This window comes from Coturnix japonica, chromosome 5, assembly GCF_054131305.1.
Source record: "Coturnix japonica strain WE chromosome 5, WE-NBRP24, whole genome shotgun sequence".
In the NCBI taxonomy this organism is placed as follows: Eukaryota; Metazoa; Chordata; class Aves; order Galliformes; family Phasianidae; genus Coturnix; species Coturnix japonica.
The window spans coordinates 55386254-55408506 of record NC_140667.1 but is presented as its reverse complement, the minus strand read 5'-3'; the positions used below and the strand labels follow the sequence as shown (position 1 = coordinate 55408506).

Below are 22253 nucleotides of genomic sequence, written 5' to 3'. Positions count from 1 at the left end.
TTTGATTTAAAATGTCAGTGTGGGTTTAGAGTTATTCCTGTCCTACTGTATATTCTTTCAGATCCTAGGAGTATTCTGAAGGATGAGGATCTACTTTGGTATAAGTATTTGCCTTGGAATTCCTACCATCATATTTGTCTGTAGATGAGTTTAAAATGCGAATGTCTGAAAGCAAAGTGGTGCCTTGTAAACCAGTTCCTGCCTCTTCTCACCCATGGAACTCAGATCTGTTAAGGGTGAAAAGCAGTAACTTCTGTTGTGGAAAGTCAGAAAAGACTTAAAGACTTCTGTCTTTTGATCTGTAACCATCGTTTTGAAATTATTTTATACATTATTTTTTCTCCAAATCGTGTTCATTTGTAGCATCTAATGGATTTGAATTAAAGTTGCATATTGGGCAATTAGTGATGTTCTTGAGTCAGAAGATGAAAATACCTGGGGGAAAAAACAAAGACAAGAATGGATGTCAAGCAGTGTAAATCTGTTCTCTGGTCTTGAGCTGTAACCAGAATGCCAGTGCCTTTGTGGAGCAGACGGAGATAACATCAGCTCATAACACTTCAAAGATACTTTTCCCTATTGATTTTGACTTGCATTGGCACTCTGGTGGGAAAGGATCACCCCATGCTTCGGTCTTGGCAGGTGGATGAAAGTGCCAAGTTAAAAGCAAGTGCTTACCTTAAAGGGTATTTAATTGTAAACTGCTGGCCTGGTAAGATGCCATCTTCAGGTCCCTGTCTGCAGGTGCTGGAAGCATTCAGCTCCTTGAGCGCTGGAACCAGCATGCTGTTTGTGCCCACCATGCCCACATCCCTCAGTGCCACATCTCCACGGCTCTGGAGCATCTCCAATGACCCCACCTCTCCATGTGCTGCTGTGCCACTGCCTGGCCGCTCTTTCAGAGGAGGAATCCAACCGGAACATCCTCTGGCACAATTTAAGGCCATTACTATACTTCTCTCTGCTGTATTCCATCTGCAGCTGGGCTGTGGCTATGGCTTCCATCTGGTTGTACTCTAGGTGTCTGTCTTGCTTGGTATTCCTGGGGGGGAAAATGAAGTTTGATTTCTCTTTCTTGAACACAAAGGCAAGTAAAACTTGATCTCATTTTCAGAGGCTTTGGCTTTTTATGCCACTGAGCAGCATGCAGAATACTGAGGGGTATATTCCTGCTAAGAAAGCTGTGCTTTCTTGATGTCAGAGAAGTAGTTCATGAAAACAAAGCTGCAGGAAACCTGATCGAGAAGGATGTTCCTGTCCCATGGCTTGACCAGGAGGTGCTTTCATCTTCTCTGCAATCCACATAGACAGAGTGCTCCAGGAAGACCACGAGGTGGAGGTATGAAGACAAAGAGCATCCATTTCCCTGTGCTCTACCTGCTGCCTGAGCTGAATTCTACAGCTGCTTCAGTGAAACCACGTCACGCCTTGGTGACTTTCTGACACTCAGTGACATCCGTTGGCTCCAGAAATGTCACTGACCACCTCTGTGCCAAGTTGGTGGTTTGCATCACAGTCAGCATTTAGGTCTGAAAAGAAAATGTACATTGTTATCATCTCATCTTCAGGAATAAATAATTCTCTCTCCCTCAGGTTCAAAATAGCAACAGCATTATTTGTTATCCCATACCTGGAAAACATGTTTATGTTTTTTAGTTTTATTTTCTTTTTAAATTATTATTTTCACATTGCTATCAAATCTTCTCCAAATACATGTTTGTTTCCTGCCTCCCTGTTAACAAACTTTGTGAATGTCAGCAGTAAAAACCCCTTTCACTGGGGTGGCTTTGAGTCTTGAGTCTCATGAGAGTCCTAGAATGGCCTGGGTTGCAAAGGCCCACAGTGCTCATCCAGGTCCAACCCCCTGCTGTGTGCAGGGTCACCAACCAGCAGCCCAGGCTGCCCAGAGCCACATCCAGCCTGGCCTTGAATGCCTGCAGGGATGGGGCATCCACAGCCTCCTTGGGCAACCTGCTCCAATGAGTCAGGTTTTCTCATTTGGGGAGATTTATATTCTCATGATGGACAAGGCAGACCGGGTTGGAGGATGAACTGACATCCCAGTATTTTTGAGAGTCAGAACTGGGAGACAGAAAGTCTCACCCCATCTCAGAAAGCATATGGGATGTTCTGTGGAACAGGTGCATCAATCCTCAGGCGGACTGTTCAAGCAGGGCATCCCAGGAAGGAAAGCTGAGAAACAAGAACCGCTTATTTTAAACATTTTCTTTTGGGTTTTATGGGGGAAGGGTGTATATAATCCAAGTGCTGAATAAGATGTATTTGTACATATTTGTATCTGACCTTGAATGCGATGTGTATCTACCTTGACAGCACATCTCAGCGAGGTAAGATATTCTGTTCCCAAGAGACAACGAAGCACAGTCCTGAACGTTACTGATAGTTTCATGCGGTGCTGTTAGAAGCAGACCTAATTTTTCAGGTTTCCTTCTGAATGCATTGCTAAATATCCAGCGAGACAGTGTTGGATGTTCATTTGCAGTTCCTTAGTGCATGCTTGCACAGGTTTTAGTTTATTTCAACTTGTCCTTCAACATAGACACTTTTGAAGAGGAGCATAGGAGGGAAAGTTAGAATTTATTCTTTCCAGGTGAGAATAATGAATGCAAAATGGAAGAAATCTGCCACTTTCTGTGTTTCCTTTCCAATGAAGAGGCTGGACGAGATTCCAGAAAGCACTTGATGATCTCTGCTCCTCACACTGCTGCTTCTTTCAATGGTAGCAAGCAGTTCATTTGGAGACTTCTCTGCTTCTTCCTGTGCATGCTTGGAATCTTGAGCATGGCATTCTCCATAGGCATCGTGCTTCCAGTCCTGCTCCGTCAGCTTCCTCAGGAATTACTGAGAGAAGGATTTCACAGAACTCACATGGAACAAACCTCTGCTGCTAAAGACCTGCTGAGTGGGTGCATTAAAAGTCTACAGCGATCTTGTGCTCATGGGTAGAGGAATTATCAGCCAGCCAGAAGGAAGTGATGTGCCTTCGCCACTGGACTGCTCACCTCCCAGCACGTTGCAGCCCGCTGCATTGGCTCCACACTGAAAGCTGTTGTTTTGCTAGGAATTTCCTTTCTTCTCCAGTTCTAAACTGAGATCTCTGGGTATGAGCTTCTCTCTTCACCTGTGAGGTTATTTAGGAAAAGCCACTTGGCTTGTTGGTTGGGTTCTTGCTATGTTACTTCTTGCTCTTTCCAGTCATCAGCCCAAGCTGCCACATCTAAGCCAGGCTGGCTTCCCTCCTTGTTTGCCACCGTAAAACAGCAGCGTAGTTCTACTTCTTGTGAATCAGCTGTTAAGTGTGGCAGTAGGGGGCAATCCTTTTCTAATCTCCTTGTTTCTCAGAGTCTTCATTTAGTTTTTCCTCAGGTTACTTTGGGGCTGTCTGCCTTGGAAAAGAGAGAAAAAAGGCTTCAGGGGAAAGGTTACACAACATTAATTAATTTGTGCTGGAAGAAACTTAAAATAGGAAGCCATGATGGCTCATGCTTTCTCAGAATGTTTTTTGACTACAAGAAATTAGAGAACTTCAAGTGGAGGACAGAACAGAGCTGAGCTTGTTATGGAAAAAATAACATAAAGCCCTTACGAGTGTTTTCCATGGCTTCACAGCCTTTTCAGTAAGACCCATGATGTGGTTAAACAACACAGGGTTATTGCTGTTAGTTGTCAGCTCTCTGAATGCCAAATGTTTCACATTGGCTGAGACCTGAGCAGCAGATTTCCAAGCACAGGCGATAGCCGTGTTGCTGGTAATACAGCATCGGTGATGCTGCTTTGCACACAAAGCTCAGCTGGGAGATTCTGAGTTGCATTATTACGTGCCTGCTGTGCTTAACCCCAGCAGTCAGGCAGTGTGTCATGAGGTTGGTTCCAAATCTGGAAAGCACAATCACAGCATAATAAACACTAGAGCTCTTAGGAGCTTTTCGAAAGAGCAAAATTCTGCTCTGTGCCAGAAATTGCTCATTCAGAGGCTTTCTCATTGAACCACATTTTCAGCTCCTGGACAAATGAAAGAACAGCGGAAGCAATGGAGCCTTCTCATAGTGGAGCCTTGAAAGCCTCTGTGTTACTCTGGAGCTTCGTAGCCTTGGTCAGAAGTGGGGATCCCACTGTATGGCTGCAGGAGAGGTAGAAGTGCAAGTGCACTTTCCTAGCAGAAGCACAGCAGCCAGCAGTATTGTGGGGGTGCATCTCCCCCTTCATTTTTTGCTTTCAGTTATAATAAGCTTTAGAATCCTACCAGCCCTAAGGAGGGTGCGGGAGGATGATGTGCAACGTCCTCAGGGGTAGTATCCAAACTGCTCTTTGTTCTGGTCAGATTAATCCTACATGTAAAAGCTTTCCAAGGTAAGAAGTAGTATGGATTTAGAGCAGTAGATATAAATGTGTGTGTGAATTACCCTTCTCTCTGTTTGAAGAGGCTTTTGTTTTCCCCTTACCCATCTAAATTCAATGTTGTTCCTTTTTGCTGCAGCTATTCATAGTCTAAAGTTGAGTCGCAACCATGTGGACTGGCACAGTGTGGATGAAGTGTATCTGTACAGTGATGCAACAACATCTAAAATTGCAAGAACTGTTACACAAAAGTTGGGGTTTTCCAAAGGTAATATTTCTCAGACTTTGTAAAAAGATATTGCAAATATCTGTATCTGAAGTTTCTATATGTGACGGGCCCCTTTTTGCTGGTGGGGTTTTGCGGGGTGGGTATAATGGGTTCCTTAGGTTGCCATGAATAATTGTACCTAGACATGGGTTGTTTTTGTTACGTTTGTTCCTTATTGCTTTGGAAGCAGCAGTTTGCATGTATGTACTGCATGATGCTGATGCTGTGGCAGTGCCTAACAGCCACAGTGTAAGAATTGCAGTTTCCTTTGCAACCTTAGCTTCCTCTCTGTACTTACAGACCGTGATGTGCTCCTTAAATACACAGCTGGACCTCCCCCTCTTGCCAGCATTTGCCTTTTTCAGTTCATTAAGCAGACCTGTGAACTGAGAGGAGGGGTGAAGCAGTTCCATCTAGATGGAAAACATTGTCTGTAGGAATCCAGGCTCATTTAAGCTCAGAATTACTGATTTTGTAGCTGGTGAGGCTGAGACAGTTATGAGAAAGGGTTTTCCTCTTCAGAGCAGAGGCAGGTTGCAGCCAACCTGGAATAGTGGGACACATCCTCCCTGCCGTGCTGCTCCTGCACACTGCTGGACTATAGAAACAAAATGAGGCACGAGCTGCTTTTGTTTTCTTCTTTGGTTTCTGAAGAGACAAGGTCAGGTAACAGGTTTGGCTTTAATCTGGTGCCTGTCTTCTGTAATTATTGCCCTCTTAACCCTCAGGTCTCTTGGACGGACACTTAATTAATGTTAGCCAAGAATTAATATAATTTAAGGCTGTCATTGCAGAAGTTTCCAGGAGAGATGAAGTGTTCTATATCCACAGTGTGATTTTGGACAGCATGAAATAGATCATTTAGACATTCTGTCCTAAACAGTTTGGGAGGAGAAATAGCAAGTAAAAGCTCCTTGATAAACCTGTCACGTAGAAGAACTGCTCTCACTATTTTTGTTGTGTTTTCCTCCTCCTCTGAAACAAAATGAGTTGCTTCATGCTGATTTTTGCACATGAGGAGCGATGCTGCCTTGCTCTGTGTGGCCATCCAAAGGGCTCAGCTGGATGCGTGCTTTTCTGGTGTCCCACAGCTCTTATAGCAGGCTGCTGCCTTCTGTATGGCTCTGTCACTAGAGGGGGATGAAGCCACACTGTGCCCGTGGGTTTCAGCAGCCACCTGCAGGGCGATGCGAGGATATCCATACCTGCCTGCAGAATTGGCTTTTGCTTTGACCAGTGAACTGGAGAATGCCTGCGGAAACATGGGGCTTAATTGGCTGCGAAAAGAATGTGCAGTTTGTCACTTTAGCAGGAGAAAATCTAAAGTTTTTCAACCACCCCCACTAATGCCATCAGAGATTGAGTGACAGTGAGTACCTGTCTGATGGCGAGGTCGTTTCAGTGATCACCTGCTGGGGAAGTAAGGTGGAGATATATGGAATTCTAATGGCTGGGGTACGTAGAAGAAAAGCATTATGTAATAGAAGTTAGTGGACAATCACACAACTCTTCTCTTAAAAGTCTCTTCACCGTGGAAATGCCTCCTAATACCATGACTGACAGAATTAACATCTAATTGCTCAGATCTCCCAGGAGTAGAAAACTGCAGATTGTTAAAATACAGACTGAACCTTTCTGTGTATTTTCAGAATACTTTTTAATGTCTTGGTCTGGGACAAATGAAGCTTCTGTCAACATGTGAGACCATTGCATTTCATAGAATGTCACTGATCTAGGATCATGTTTTTTCTGCAGCTTCAAGTAGTGGGACAAGGCTACATAGAGGCTATGTAGAAGAAGCTACATTAGAAGACAAGCCACCACAAACTAGTCACATTGTGTTTGTTGTGCATGGTATTGGGCAGAAAATGGACCAAGGAAGGATCATCAAAAATACAGCTATGTGAGTCCTTCATAACGTTTGCAGTAGCAACTCTAACCTGAATAAAATGCTGACAATGTAAATGACAGCAGATCCTTCAGTTTAAGCTGTATCTCTTCCTATTTCCCTCTCCCCTTATCCCCCTGAGTCATTACTCTTTATACTGTGGGTGCATTGCTTTCTATGTCAGCTCAATGTGTGAGCCTAGGGAGAGTGGCTTCAAGCCAGAAAAGCAAGGATGTATTTTGTTTTCATGACCGACACTCCTGACTTCTAGGGGACTGTTCAGTGAATTTCTAGCACCAGCACTCAGTGACTTTGCCAAGTGAAGGAACATTTTCATTTGACCAAAATCAAGGGGAATCTCTAATTGCTCCTGCAGGTTGTCAGAATAGCGAACAAGTGTGTGCTGGTAAGAGAGAAAGTGAGGAGCTAGAATGAATGCTGGTGTTTGTAACAGCACCGAGTTACTTAATATGGTGGGAAGCTGTTGCTGAGAATCGGCTCATGGAGTTCAGTACACAGAAGCCAGATGAAAGGCAAAACATAATGAAATGCCTATGGGGTCTTTTCATTAAATGCCTTTTGTGCAGCTTGGTTTGCAGATGGGTTTTGATTTGACACCTGAGCTAACTTGGGAGGCCACTTATAGTGCTGGTGAACAGGAGGACACAGTGCTGAGTTACTGGGAATGCTGTCCCTGAAAATAGTTCTGTTGAATATTAGGAGTTGGGAGGTCCTGATGACAGAACTGAAGACAAGCTGTTGTTAAGGTTGGTTAGCTGAAAGAAGCAGTTAAAATGTGTTAGCTGCAGATCTGTGTTATGCAGATGGTTTAGTACGTGCGTCCCAAATAGTTCCACATTCCATCAAAGCCAGCAGCAGTAGCATTGTGCCCACTGCCTCCTGTGGAAGTGTGATGTGGAGTTGATTTCATGGTAAGAACTTTGTGACCCTCCCTTTAAACTCTGCTCAGCACTCTAGATTGGTGCTTATGTGAGTGACTGAGGTGCTGTTGCTCCTTGTGTACCATCGTGTTGGCAGGCTCTCCAGCTCCTGCAGCTCACTGTTATCCTCAGCTATGGTAGAGTAGGCCTCTTGATTTCACTGCCATCATCTGTCATCTCAAAGCAACAACCTGCTATTTCCTGCTCCCCTCATGCTAGCACTTCACTGCTCTAATTTGTGGTGTTTTAGGAGCAAGCGGGCAAAACCACAGAGGAAGAAATCCACAGCCCTCGATAAAAGCCTGAAGTTGGTCACTAAAATATATGTAAAACCTTTTAGTTTTTTAGGAGCCAATTGCACTGGCAATGCAGATATCCTACAGATGGGTTGCTGGTTTAACAGCCACCAGCAGTCATTAAGTCATTAAGACTTTTATTTTCTACTCCATTCTGCATTGAAAATGCATATGGGGTTTGTGTGTGTGGATTAATTTCAGCTCATGACAAAGTGCACAGGTGTCCATTCCATAAGAAGCCTCACTACAAATGGCAGCACATTATATGAAATCACAGCATGGCCTGGGTTGCAAAGGCCCACAGTGCTCATCCAGCCCCAACCCCCTGCTGTGTGCAGGGTCACCAACCAGCAGCCCAGGCTGCCCAGAGCCACATCCAGCCTGGCCTTGAATGCCTGCAGGGATGGGGCATCCACAGCCTCCTTGGGCAACCTGTTCCAGTGCGTCACCACCCTCTGGGGGAAAAACTTCCTCCTAAGTTCCAACCTAAACCTCCCCTCAGTTTCAAACCATTCAAGCACGAGCTTTTGTGCTTCAGCTAATTTCACTCTGGTCTCAGAGTCCCTCGAGAGCTATCAGACAATCAGTTGGTATTGCATAATGCTTTAAAATACAAATTACTGCCGTAAATTGTGTAGTCTGTGCAAAACCTGCAAAGGAAAGCATCATGTTAGATGGATTCACTTATTTTTTAACTGATTGGTGGGGAGGATCCCATATGTTCTAGGGAGGGATTTTAGAAGCAATGTCTGCCAGGCCAATGCAGTGGCACTTCTCAGAAGCCATACTAACACTTTGTGTTAGCACTTCTGTCTGTGATAAGTCTGTATATTATTTTTACTTAAGCATTCTTTTGCACCAGGGACACAAAAAGTCAAATGCTGTCTTCTGAGAATGGACAAGGATGGGGACATGTATTTTTTGACCTTTCAGACTTTTAAGTATGATCTAAGGAGGAAACATTTCAGTATTGTTTCCTTTAAAATGGACGTGGTTTAACAGGAAACCTGTAGTTGCAGCCATGCTGTCTGTATAATGTCATTGCCAATCATCACCACCATTCCTCCTTCCTTCCCTCACTAATATCTGGGTACAACCAGCAGCTGCAGATACATTAGCAGCCCTCAGAGCTCATCATTGTCTTGGGCTGCGTGCAGCTCTGAAAGACTTGTGTGTCACTTGGGATATTGATGTTCCAGTGTGGGAATGAGGGATCCAGAGAACAAAGGCAAGGCTGGTTAGAGGGAGCATGTAGGCCAACCACCAGGCTGGTAAGCAGATGGACTCTCATGGTGTCTCTTCTCCTAGGCCTTTAGGAAATATCCAGGATGCTAGTTTAGTGTCGCACTGTATAGTTTATTACACATTGGGATGCTGCTGCAGGCATGAGTAGGTGACATCCATGTCTTTGATAGGCAAGTAAGCATAGTGCCTGCTGTACGCTGTTATCCCAGTGTTCAGGTAGGCAGAAAGAAGCAGCACACTCCATGATGCCTTTCATTGCTTCGGTGTGGTGCTTGTGGGGTCTCCAGGAGGGGATCTCCCTTCTCCCAGACCTCTCTCCTGCATTATATCTTTGCCACGTACACGTATTCTGACATCTTTCAGATTCAATCTACCCTGGTATAAAACCTTTGTATATTGTTCAGCCTGTGTGAGAGCAGCACTTCTATTCATAGCACAAAACCATTGCCCCACTTGGGCAAGTGGCCTTAAAAGAGAAAGAAAACGAAGTGCAAAAATGCAGCTTATAACTCAGACATGGAATTCTCTGCCTGTGACACAGTGGGCTGAGAGGCACAACCAGAGCTCAGTTGATTTGCTGTCCTCAAATTACTGCCTCAAGAAGAAACTGATGCACCTCCTGATGTATCTGCATCATTAGGCAGATACTGTTCAGCACAGAGCTGAAAACAGAGTTCTGCTTCTAGGGTAATTTAAAATTGGATGCACTAATTTCATTAAGAAATGGAGTTCAGCCTGCTCATTAATGTGCTTCGATGCTGGGGTTGCAGGGTGTCTTGTAAGTAGGTAAATGGAAAAGATGCATTCTATCAATGTTTGAGTGAATGGGTCTTTGGGAGCTGTGACACGATTTTGTTTCTGCACAGTACAGTTAAACACATTTATTGTCTAAATGTAGCACAGCAGCTGGTACAACAAGCTGCTCCTGTCAGTGGTGATATTAACAGCAAGACTCGTCTGAGAAGAGACAGTACCTCCTCCAGGCTGGAACAATGATTCAGCTGACCTGCTGCGAGCAGAATAACGAGCAGTGAGTTGTTCCAGAAGACAAGGAAATAGGGTTTATGTAACGGGAGGAGATGTCATATTCTGTATTTCCATGTATCAGAAACCAATATTGGATGGCTGAGTGTACTTTGCTGGCATTTTTGGTTTCCCATCAGGTGCATTATTCTGGTGTCGCGTGACTTCTGAGAGGATGCAAAGCAGACGTTAACAAATAAGAATCGTTTGATTCATCCTGTTGTCTTACCGCACATTGCTCCTATCATCATCTAAATTCCTGTGCTTAAAAACTGAATGGAGTAACTGCTCTGCGTGTTTGCACAACAGCTGCGATGTTATGATGCTCCCCGACTGCTCTTTCTCCAGGCCTGGTGTCTGTCTGCCTCTCTCTGAATCTCTTGTTTTGATCCAGATTCCTATTTGCCTTTGCTGCAGCTCACAGCACAGAAATCGCTGTCTGTGTGATGGCGTCATCTTGGCACTGCACAGCCACCAATTATGTTTTTATTGCATGTCCCATTAGTGAGCTTTTTAATTGTGGATTGTCATTATAATAATTACTTCAGAGTGGCTATTTTGGTAAATTTCCAATTATATGCAAGCCCTTGCAGAGCACAGAGCATCTCAGAGTCCTTCCAGCCCTTTAAATGTTTGCTGCTTGGATCTTAAATCAAGATTTCCCATACTCTTCTTTTTGTAAGCTTTTCAGGTATTTGGCTGTTCTGATTACTCTCCATTTAAAAGCTTGCATTGCACTGCATGCACATTGTGTGTTTGTTTTCCGTTCTCTGGTGCTGGTAATAATTGCACATTCTTCTGAAATTAAGTATGCAAATAGTAGTGGTTGTTGTACCAGTCTCAACTCGAGCTTTCTTTGAAAGGCAGATGAGGAGTTCAGCCCAGGAGGTGAAAGGTGATGCTTAGGGTATTAATAGTGCTGTAGGAGCTTGTTCTGTGTGCATTAATAAGTTATCTGACACGTGAGTGCATGTTGGACCAAAGCTATGGCAGGCATTACGTGCATCTCTGCACATGTCTGTTCTTCTTCCCTTCTTCTCCCCAGTCCTCTCCACTGCCCAAAGTTGCACTTACGCTGCCGACAGCAGCACAACTGACTCCGTGCTCCTGTTGTGATCTGGATCACTGCAGTTACTGAAGAGCTAAAACCCCATCCAGAATAAGGGAGAGAGCAGTGAGGAGGCAGGGTAGGGAATGTCTGACCTGCTTTGCTGCCAAAACCAGCATCTCACCAAAGGGCAGCCTTGCTGCTGTCTGTAAGCTGTGCCAGGTAGGGAGACACTTGGAGTACCTGAACTGAACCTCCACAGTCTCCTCATGGGGATCCTGTTGTTGTAAGCTAACATTTTAGGTTCCTTTGATCACGCAGAGCCCCATTAATCTTGAAAAGGATGAAGTATGAATCACGATTATGTTCACTTTGGTTGTCTCCTACAATTTTCAGCTTTCTTCTGAAGTAATGAGTCTCCATATGTCCTAGAGGAGCACTCTGAATGCCTCAAGGTCTGAGAGCAGATGAATACCCAAAGCACAGTGTCAGAGGACAACACGTGTTTTACAGGTGCTCTTTGAAGTCTGCCTTGGATAAAACTGGAGTTTGCATTTCTGAAACACAGCTGAGCTTTTGAACGTGGTGTTACTTTTATTTCCCCTGGCTTCAGCAGAACTTGGTGTTTACAGCTCATGCCCACTGCTCACACTTTGACTTAGCAGACATAGCTTAGGCCAGCCCCATGTTTGTGGTATTATCTCCTCAAGGAGATGGGGAGTGCTGGGCTCTGTTTACAGAGCTCCAGAGTGGTGAAACCAATACAGAAATGCTTTTGAAGCATAATGTTTCTTCTGTGAGGAAAAGTTGAGGGAACTGGTCTTGTTTAGCTTGGAGAAGAGAAGGCTGCGGGGAGACCTCATTGTGTCCTTGCAGTTCTTGAAGGGAGTGTATAAACAGGAGAGGGAATGGCTGTTTGTGAGGGTGGGCAGTGATAGGACAAGGGGGAATGGTTTGAAACTGAGACAGGGGAGGTTTAGGTTGGATCTTAGGAGGAAGTTTTTCCCCCAGAGGGTGGTGACGCACTGAACAGGTTGCCCAAGGAGGCTGTGGATGCCCCATCCCTGCAGGCATTCAAGGCCAGGCTGGATGTGGCTCTGGGCAGCCTGGGCTGCTGGTTGGTGACCCTGCACACAGCAGGGATGGGGCATCCACAGCCTCCTTGGGCAGCCTGTTCCAGTGCATCACCACCCTCTGGATGAAAAACTTCCTCCTAAGATCCAACCTGAACCTCCCCTGTCTCAGGAGCTCAGGGCTGAAGCTGATATAATGCCTCCAAAATCCGAGACTGTTCCTCATGCTTGGCTGTGGGTTGTCTGGCTGAAGAGTGTCTGTAGAGATGATTTGGGAACAAACAGAGTAGAATGTTCTACCCTTCAGGTGTTTTGCTGCGTTACCAGCTATCAAGGGGATCTTATAAAATCTGTGTACTAGATTAATCTTATCGTAGCTGGTTTCTTTTTGTACCAGTTGTGTGTGCTCTACAGAAGTAAAATGAGTAATGATGAAAAAAAGAAAAGAAATTAAAAGTAATAATTGTAAATACATTAATACATCTTTGGAATATACTTTCTTATGCAAGGATACCTACCTATGTCAGTATGGTGGTGTTATTTCATTGCTTTAGTCAGAGAGAGGCAGCCAAGTGTGTTTTATTTATGGTGAGTCTCAAAAGTATTTATTTTCAGGCCATTACTTATTGCTTGCAATGCAGCAATACCTCTCAGTGCTTTCCGAGGCATGCATTGCATCTGTGCTCAAGTGCATTTTCTCTTAGAAAAATCATAAATTCTGGTGGTTACGGTGTGCTGGGATATATAGATTTAAGTAATTGTTGCTTTGGGGTCAATATTTCAGCTTCGGTTTGTATTGGAAAGGTGAATAACTGTGCCTGGTTAGATGAGGATTTATCACTTCGGTTAATGTTAATTTCACAAGTGGCTGGATAGTCTTGCCAGCTAATAAAACAGCTGAAAACATTAGGGTTTTGTTAAGCCAGAAGGCATTCAATTAAGAGAAAAAAACCCCAAATAGCAAAGTAGAGATGCATTGATATAGCAGGTGTTTTGTGTATGAGCGTAGCCACGCTGCTTAGCAATTACATCGCAGCTTTGATCAGAATTTGTAATACAAAACTGCTGATGAAAACCAGTGGGAGATGCCATGTAGCACCATTCACTGTGGTTGAGGTGTGCTGCTCTGGGAATTGGTCTTCTAATGTGTTTGAATGGCTTTGTGACTCTTGGTTGGCATCAGGAGGTCACTGTGAGGTTGCTGCTGTAAGATAGTGAGGCTGATGTGGGGGCAACCCCCAGATGTGGGTGAAAGTTGGAATTGTGCTTTGAGTTTAGCAAAGTGTTGTAATCTTGTTTCCTGGCAGGGAGTTGCAGTTCAGCCCCTCCTTGCCTGAGCTGTGCAAAATACATTCAGAAAGCGTATGCAGCTCTAGGCAAGGAAAAGGTTTGTCAGCCCTAACTGAAGCAGGTTCTCTCACCTTTTCCCCACCTCATATGGGAAGGGCACTGTGCTTTCCCTTCCCTTTCCCTTCCCTTTCCCTTCCCCTCCAGAGAAGCATCAGTAATGGAAAATATTTTAACAGCCTCCTTCTATTGTGAATGTGGTGCATCGTAGAACTACTTAGTACCATGTGAGCTGCCAGTCGGAGATGAAATTCAGCTCTGCGTTTGTTCCTCTGGACACATCTGCCTTCAGCCTTCCTGCACAGCATAAATCCTGTTAGGGAGTTGTGTATGTGCAGGGCAACACTACACTGGGAAATTAAGGATGAATTTTGTCGGCATTTCTTCCTTTTCATCTGTGCTGTCGCCTCCTGTGGCAGTCTCATGGAGGAGCTTTGAGCAGCTCCTGTCCTGGTGTGGCAGCTCCCTGCCATATCCTGCTGCCTTTGTTTTGAAGAGGTAAAGATGGACTTAATCTCAAGGCAGGAGTTTGACAGAGTTGTCTTTATGGGATACCACATAGTGCTGACACTGCTTTGATGCAGACAGTTTTGCTCATCAAACAGAGGAGCTTAAGCGATTACTGTCTCAGGTGCTGGTGATACAGGGTAAATGGTTGCATTTCTGTTAAGCAGAACAAGAGCACTCAAGGAAAGTATCTCAGCTGGGGGGGGTTAAACTTCCCAAAGCACGTTTGGGTTGGTAGAAGTGCTGATGGGAGATTAATGTCACCATCATTTGGTCATAGCAGTCATGAGGAGGAGGCTGGCTTTGAAAATAGAAAAAACACACACAAGGCTTCAAAGCAAAACTGATGCTGTAACTGGGAAGCAGCTGCTGGAAGCTGCAAGTTGAAATGCTGATAAATCATCCCGTGTCTCACTCTGAGAACTCTTAAGCCTTCCATTCTGATATGAGAATTTAACATTCTGACTTGTCAAGCACTGTTGTTATTAGTTTTCTTGGTGTTTAAAAGCACTGAACTGTCATCCTTAGTGATCCGAATGGTTGATTTCAATGCGTTCAGGATTCCAAGACAGCATTGTTAGTTTTCAGACCATGTGCTGCTCAAACCAACCAGAGTTAACAGATGGCTTTCAGTTGAACTTGGAGGGTTTGGATCAGGCTCAAAGTGAAACACAACGAGCTCTGAAGCTCTTTGGAAAGCTCATAGCACACTGCTTCCCACTGCACGAGGATTTAAGCACTTTGTAACAAAATTGAGAGGTGAAGTAATTAGCAATGTTAGTAAGCATAGACTGGCATACTTTAAAAGTAGCACTGAGAGAAATGCATTGCACCTGGATGCACCAGTGTTATCTGATAAGAGCACCAATAGCAGCCTTAACAGGAATGTGTTCTTTCTGTTTTTTCCCCAAGGATGCGAGATACAGCGAGAAAAATAGAAGAGAAGTATTTTTCCAATCTTGCAACACATGTTGAATTTCTTCCAGTTGAATGGAGGTCAAAGCTTACCCTCGATGGAGGTACGTTGTTTGGTTGCTCAGTAGCTGCAGTCTGCAGAGCTGCCCCAGGAGTTTCATGCTGTGTTCTTTGCACTTTCTTTGTTTGGATTTCATCGTTCTCCTGAGTGTAACTTAAGTCTCTTTTCTTTCAGACACTGTGGACTCCATCACTCCAGACAAAGTACGGGGTTTGAGGGACATGCTAAACAGCAGTGCCATGGATATCATGTATTACACAAGTCCTCTTTATAGAGATGAAGTAAGTGGGTTTTATGTGAATTTTACTAGCGCAGGGCAGAGAGACTGAAACAAACTGGATTTAGGACTGTTAGCAAAGTTTCCTTCTGAGATCCTGAACTGAACCAAGACATGCTGAAGGAGCAGGAACTTAAATGCATTTTGGCTAGATTAAACAAAGTAAAGTGGCACCGCCTTTGTCATGTCCTGCTTGTCCTCACCTCTTGTATCAGTGTCTGCATGCAGCGTGCCAGGGTCAGGGATTCCCGTCTATCACCTGGATCTGACAGTGTTCATCCTAGGATTTGAAAGAGGAACAGCCAGGCTTCTATGCCAGATGGGTGATAGAAGTGTGTCTTTTGGTATTCTGCAGTAGAATGCAGTCATCCCTGCTGCTCAGGGGCTCTGAGTTTGGTGTGTATTTTAGAGAAACTAAATGAGAAGCTGATGTTTGCATTTCAAGTAATCAAAATACAGAGTTTTAATGGGTGAAAAGTAGAAAAGCAACAACTGTAATCAGTGTGGCTTTAGAGCAGAAATTGTCTAAAATGGGTCTAAAATGGGTCTTTATCAGCAGATTAGAAACAGGCAGGTTTTTCACAGCTTTTTCATGCATCTGTGTATTCTGTGCTAAGGAACTCCTTAAAGGTGAGATCTTTCTTAAGCTCTAACACAGTCCTTAGACTTGTGCCATTTCAATTCAGTCAAAGCTAAAGTCAGCTGGGCCAGCAGCATCTTTAAACTAACCAGTTTTAATGGAGGGATGCACTTGCCTTGCAAGAAAGGCAGGGCCCCACTCAGTCACATGTTTGTGTCCTGGAAGCTGCTGTCTTGTCTTGCCATGTCTCTGTAGGCCCACATGCTTTATTCTGTTCAGATGTAGCGTAGTCCCATTCAATGGAAAAGCCTCAAAGGCAAAAAAAGTACCCCAAAGGTAAAGTACCCCGAGAGCATCCTTAGTCACACATCCTGGAAAAGCCCCACGGGGATGTTTTATGATTAGTTTCTATAGGAATTCTGTATTTCCTGTATTGGCTGCATCATCTTCTTGCAGCTTTCATGCCAAACCTAAAACTCCTGATTTTCCTTATAGCAGCCATGGCTGTGAAATTGCTCTGAGCCTTTTAAGCTTCCAGTGCTAGAAATAAGCGTACGGAAAGCTGTGCTCTTGTTGCTCAGTAATGCGAAGTTTATTGTTCAGGGTTCTCAGCTGTGTATCAGGTTTCACTGTTGTGGAACTGGGAGCAGCTTGAGTTGCTGTAGCAAGTGAAGCAAACTTCTCTGGCAGCTCAAAAATAGATTTTTAAAGTGCATTAGAGGCTCCCCATGTCTGTGGATGTCTGTTGGGAGGTGGACTGGCTGGCAAAGGTTAGGTGTGCAGGCCAACAGTGCATGAAAAATTGAATTTGATGCTCAGTAGAGCTGTAGTTTTACAGGTATATCACATCCCCAAGGTATGAGAATTGGCAAATACAATGAGAGCACTGTGGCTGTGCTTAGATCTGATTAAGGAAGTTGTTTTCTTCACTTAATCAAGTGAATTTTCCTGCAGTGTTTGCAACAATGCACACAAGGCATTATGCTGCTTTATTCAGACTGCACCAATAAATCTGAGGCCTATCTCAAAGCAACACTGGACAGTTTGAATTGCAAGCAATAGTCCAAAAAAAGAAAGAAACAAGAAAGTAGTTGTACAGGTGTAATGTTAAAACCTTGAAGAACAGGTTCCCCAAATGAATGCCTGGGATGGATGCAGGTTTGCTGCTTCACTCCACTGTTCCTGTTCTGACCCTGAGGTGCTGGGGATGGTGCCATTCATTTCACTTGGAGCTGTGTGAGCTTCCACACAATACACGGTTCTGTTCATCTTTTCACCTTTTATTTTGCCTTTAGCTACAGAGGGGAGGCTGTGCACTCCTCTGGAAAACCAGCAGGTTTTATTCTTCTCCCCCAGAGTTCAGTGTTCACTTTGTTCCAAGGGTTCATTCCAGCTGAGAAGAGAGCCTTGTGTCCAAGCATTCACATGGTCACATGCAGCTCAGAATTAGCATTTCTGCTCCCCACTTCACAATGCCAACCCACTTCTTTGTGTACTGTTGGCACTCCTGAAGCTTTTCATCCAGAATTCTTAGAATTATAGAATCACAGCATGGCCTGGGCTGCAAAGGCCCACAGTGCTCATCCAGCTCCAACCCCCTGCTGTGTGCAGGGTCACCAACCAGCAGCCCAGGCTGCCCAGAGCCACATCCAGCCTGGCCTTGAATGCCTGCAGGGATGGGGCATCCACAGCCTCCTTGGGCAACCTGTTCAGTGCATCACCACCCTCTGGGTGAATACTGAAAGGAGTGAACGAAACTTTACTGTGAAATAAATTGACCAATACAGTGAGTTTGCCCTAGAGAAGAATAAAACCTGTTATCCACCTGACAGCGCTTAAAAATACTTTGCTATTAGTTTTATTTCTAATTCAGAGGACTTTCCCCACATCTGGAAGTAATGCTGCCACTGCTTTAAAGCTTCTGTCCACTCTTTAAACATCTTAATAAGGGATGTTCAAGTGGGTAAATGTTGAAGGAAGAAAAGGAGAAGCTTTGTTGTATTGGCTTTCACCCGAGATAGCAGTCAGCTGCTCCAGATGCAGCTGGATTGCTCAGCGAAGCATTATGGGATCCTGGCAGGTAACCCCCTTTCTGATTGCAGGTATCATTATCTCCTGCAACACAATAGCAGAATATCCCAAAGGTGCCTCTTACTTGTGATGTGCAACGTGATACCAGCCAGGTATCAATAATTCAGTGAGCATCTGGCGCTGCCTGGGCTCATTGCTCAGGATGGAGGATGTTTGCAGCCCACAGATTCAGCTGTGGCATTTGTGTGAGCTGAACGTGGTGCTATGCAGCTCCTCATTTGTGCTGAGGTCCTTGAGTAAAACAGGATCCCTGTTCAAATATTACACAGATGCCAATTTACTGCTTTTCTATATGTTTTGATGCTTGCATGCCTACCTTGAAATGAGCTACTTCACACTGATCCTGGTCTTGCTGGTGCAAGACTTTGTTTCACATCCACGCCACTGTAGCTTCATGTTTCTTTAATAATAAATGCTCCTGGCTGATATTGGAAAGCCTAATTGACACATTGTGAATTCAGCATCGCCACCTTTGTTATATTGTTAAGTGCTTATTTTACTGGTCTTCAGTGTGCTTACTTCCAGCCTAATTGTAATTCTGTAAATTATTGATACGCATCGTGGCAGAAAGTGCCTTCAGTACAGGTTGAATATGATCGTAGAATCACAGAATGGCCTGAGCTGAAAAGAACCACAATGATGGTCTGGTTCCAACCCCCCGCTATGTGCAGGGTCACCAACCAGCAGCCCAGGCTGCCCAGAGCCACATCCAGCCTGGCCTTGAATGCCTGCAGGGATGGGGCATCCACAGCCTCCTTGGGCTACCTGTTCCAATGCATCACCAATATTATTTCCACCCATCTTGGAAAGGCCTTTAAAGATGCAGTTCAGATAGTGGAGCAGCCTCAGAAGATCAGTTGATGTTATGGGATGCTTCTTCCAGATCTGAAGTGCAGGGAGGGCAGCAGGTCCTGCATTTCCCACCAGCTGAGGGCAGAGGGAATGAAGGCTCTGGGACACAGTGGCTGCAGGCTCAGTGTTGGAGGAGCCTGGCAGGCTGAGTCAGTGAAGGATGGCTTCACTTTGAAATGGCTTAACAGGCTGCTGTTGCACATGTATTAGAGTCGAGGGATTCATATTTGTGAACCTTGGAACCTGTATTCCTTCTTACAACAGGTTTCATCCCCCTGATGCAGGGTTTGGCAAAGAAATGTGCTGCTTTCAGCAATAAAAGGAAGTTGTTTCTATGTCTTTCAGAAGGAGAAGGGTGCGAAGCAGGAAATCTTGAACTGAGACTATTTGAACACTGTCTTTGCTTATTCTGTTGAACCTAATAGGGAACGGCCTGCCAGCGCTTTCATGGCTTACTTAATTCATTTGATTGTCAACTTTATACAGTGGTTACTGGATCTGCTTTCTGTGCAGTCTTGAGTACTGTGACGTGGGTACAAATGGCTTAGGCTCAGCTTCTCAACCAGAAAGGGGGTACTGAGGGAGACGTTGAGCTGTGGGCAGACCTGTGCTTCCTATTGATGTAAAATGACTAATAGATGAAGCCATTCCTGCCTGTTCACTCCGTGAAGCCTCATTCTGGCCTCTCATCTGTTGTTGTGACACTACTGGCACCCATCCATCAGGATATAGGACAGCTTTGTATTTGGGAGGGTCAACAGCCTCCCCACATTGTGTGCTGCCATGTTCTCCTGGTTCACATGAAGCAAACTCCTTCTCTGTGCTTTTATCATAGAATCACAGAACAGCCCGGTTGCAAAGGCCCACAGTGCTCATCCAGTTTCAACCCCCTGCTGTGTGCAGGGTCACCAACCAGCAGCCCAGGCTGCCCAGAGATCTATCAATCTATCCTTGAGCCACAGGTTTTTGTTGGCTCTTAAGGCCCTTATTCTATTCTGAACACTTTCTTATTGCCTGCTTGTTGAACAGGTTTATTCTTCTACAGTTCTCCTGGCACTTGGAGGGAGCTGCTGACAAAACTCTGTTCTACAGATCTCTTTCAGATTCTTTTCCCACAAAGCCTACAAAAACATTCCTGCTGTTCAAGCTGGAGGGGTGCAGAGGTCGGGTTTCCTGCACTCCCTTTTGATATGTAGCTATCCTTCAAGTTTTTTTCCTCTTGGACTTCAAGTTGTTCATGTGAGAAGACTGTCCAGTGGTGAACTCCTATGGAGAGGCCAGAGAAAGGCCCTGGAAAGTTACAGGGAGAGGTTGTTGGAAGTGACTGCTGCCAAAAGAGGACCATCAGCAGAGCCCAAATGAAGAGCAGCTTTTTTTGTTGTCTTTGACAGATCAAAGAGCTGGAGACCAGAGAGCTGCGTGCAATTTTCAGCTGCAAACAAGTCACTGAGGTTTTGAGCAGCAGCCGTGCAATGTCCGTGTCACTTCTGTGCTCAGGGTGCCAGCAGGGGGTTTGTACTCCTTGTTCTCTTGGAAGAACTCATTTATTTTATATTGAGGGAAAATATTGTTTTCTATCCTGAAAAGCCAGCTTTGGCCCCAGCAGCCTGCTGGGATGTGCAGGATCCTGCCTGGAGCTCCCTGGTGTGGACCAGGAGGTGTTTGTCTGACATGTGCACAGCCAGTTTCCTTCTGCATTGCAAGAAACAGGAGCGCTCATCTACGCTTGAGTCTGACAGGCCCTCCTTCCATCAGAACGGGAATGAACAGCTGTTTCAGATGTCGGTGCCTGTGATTTAGAGGCTTATTATTTTCCAGCTCAACACAGGATGCACTTAATACCCGTCACATAGGAGCTTCAGTCGAGACAGACAGCAGCTCCAGGTATTTCAGTGCTTCCACAGCTACTTACTCCCCTTCCTCTCTCAACAGTCCAGGCTTACCCAGGTACCCAAGAGCTAATTAGAGACATGATCAGCTTCTTCATAGAATCATAAAGGTCGGAAAAGACCTCTGAGATTCCCCACCCCACTCCACTGTGCCCCACATTCCTCAGTGCCACATCTCCATGGCTCTGGAGCACCTCCAGGGATGGTGAGCCCACCACTCTGGGCAGCTGTGCCAGTGCCTGACAGCTCTTTCTGAGAAGTTCTTCCTAATATCCAACGTGAACCTTCCCTGGAGCAACTTAAGGCCATCACCTCTCATCCTAAAGCTATGATGGAGATGAGAGCAGTGCGTCTCCGCTGGCTGAGTCTCTGTCCCTTGTTCATAAAGCATATATCCTTACCACCTGGTCTCCTTAATGGTTGGATGGGCTGCTGTTTTTCAACATGTTAGAAGCAATGTGGCAGGCAGGCATGTAATTGGAAAGCAGACAGTATTTATGGTCAGATCAGGGCAGGCCCAGTCATCCATTCCTATACCTTGATTGTCAGTCTTGGTTTGCCTTCCAGACTGCAGGACTGTCACTCTGGCTCTCCACATGTGTGCAGGACAATTCCTTGCTGGGCTTTTATTTAGGCTTGTGAAGGGCATGGAGCATTTAACCTCAGTTTGTCAGAATCAAAAACGATGACATCGGAGCAACTTGATCCTGTGGGCTTCAGTTTCTTCCATGGGAGATGCGCTGGCAACAGTTCAGCTGATAAAGGAAGCTCCAGGCAACTGGATTGACTTCTCATGGAGCAAAATGAGAACAGCTTCGCAGAGAGCTGCACAGTGGGTAGCAGAGTGCTGCATCTGCTTGGCATTTTTCTTCCTTCACTTTGCTTTGCTGAAATCTTTGACTGCTGGCAATCAAGACTCGCTTTCCCATAGGGACCAGAATAAAACACGTAGGAAATGCATCCATGACTCGGATGCTGTGCTGTCCAAATGGCAAAGGCTGCATCTCAGGTGTCTTTACTTTTGCGCCTCTGCTGCTTGGCTGCTTGGTGCACCTGATTATGAGTTGCTGTAAAGTCTGTCTTTGAAATTTGACTGCATTGAGGGCTCCAGGCATCATGGAGCCTGCTTTATTTGCTTTATTTATTTTAATCCTGCACCAAACTTTTGCACTGAAATAACTGATCTGCTTACTGTGCTCAGGATTTATTTCTCCCAGAATCAAAACAGGGAGGAAGGGCTTTCCTAGGAAAGAAAAGAGGAAAGTTGGAAGATTTTTGGTACCTTTCTTTCAAAGGTTGCTGTGTTTTCAGACTGATGCAGTCAAAGGGTCAGCTGGGGTGCAGGGATTTGATGTGGCTCTTGCTGAAGGATTAGGAAGTTTTCCTTTTGATGCAGTGGTTCAGTGGGTTCCACAGGCTGACTGCTTTTCACTGGTCCCTCCTGGAAGAGCTGAGCAGAGCAGGCAGTGGATTAGCCAGCAGAGCAGCAAACAAGGATTGTGGGAGTAGCTGCGCGAAAATACTGACTCAGTGCTGCCTTTTGTGGGGGTATTTGAGCTTGTTTGGTCTATGAGAAGCTTTTAGGAGATGATA

The 22253-nt window shown here is 45.0% G+C and overlaps 1 protein-coding gene across 10 annotated transcripts in view; it reads left to right on the top strand.

Annotated features, from left to right (window-relative positions):
- Window positions 1-22253, top strand: part of DDHD1 (DDHD domain containing 1) — a 58321-nt gene that overhangs the window by 21561 nt on the left and 14507 nt on the right. For 7 of the 10 annotated variants that reach the window (XM_085549735.1, XM_015865941.3, XM_085549734.1 and 4 more), the window contains 4 exons: window positions 4499-4627; window positions 6383-6530; window positions 14908-15014; window positions 15146-15252. In XM_085549735.1, coding sequence (XP_085405861.1) covers window positions 4499-4627; window positions 6383-6530; window positions 14908-15014; window positions 15146-15252 — 491 coding nt within the window. Of the gene's footprint in view, window positions 1-1127; window positions 1340-4498; window positions 4628-6382; window positions 6531-14907; window positions 15015-15145; window positions 15253-20162; window positions 20435-21227; window positions 21434-22253 lie in introns of those variants that run through there. The other 3 variants (XM_085549739.1, XM_085549737.1, XM_085549740.1) reach the window with 3 other exon arrangements.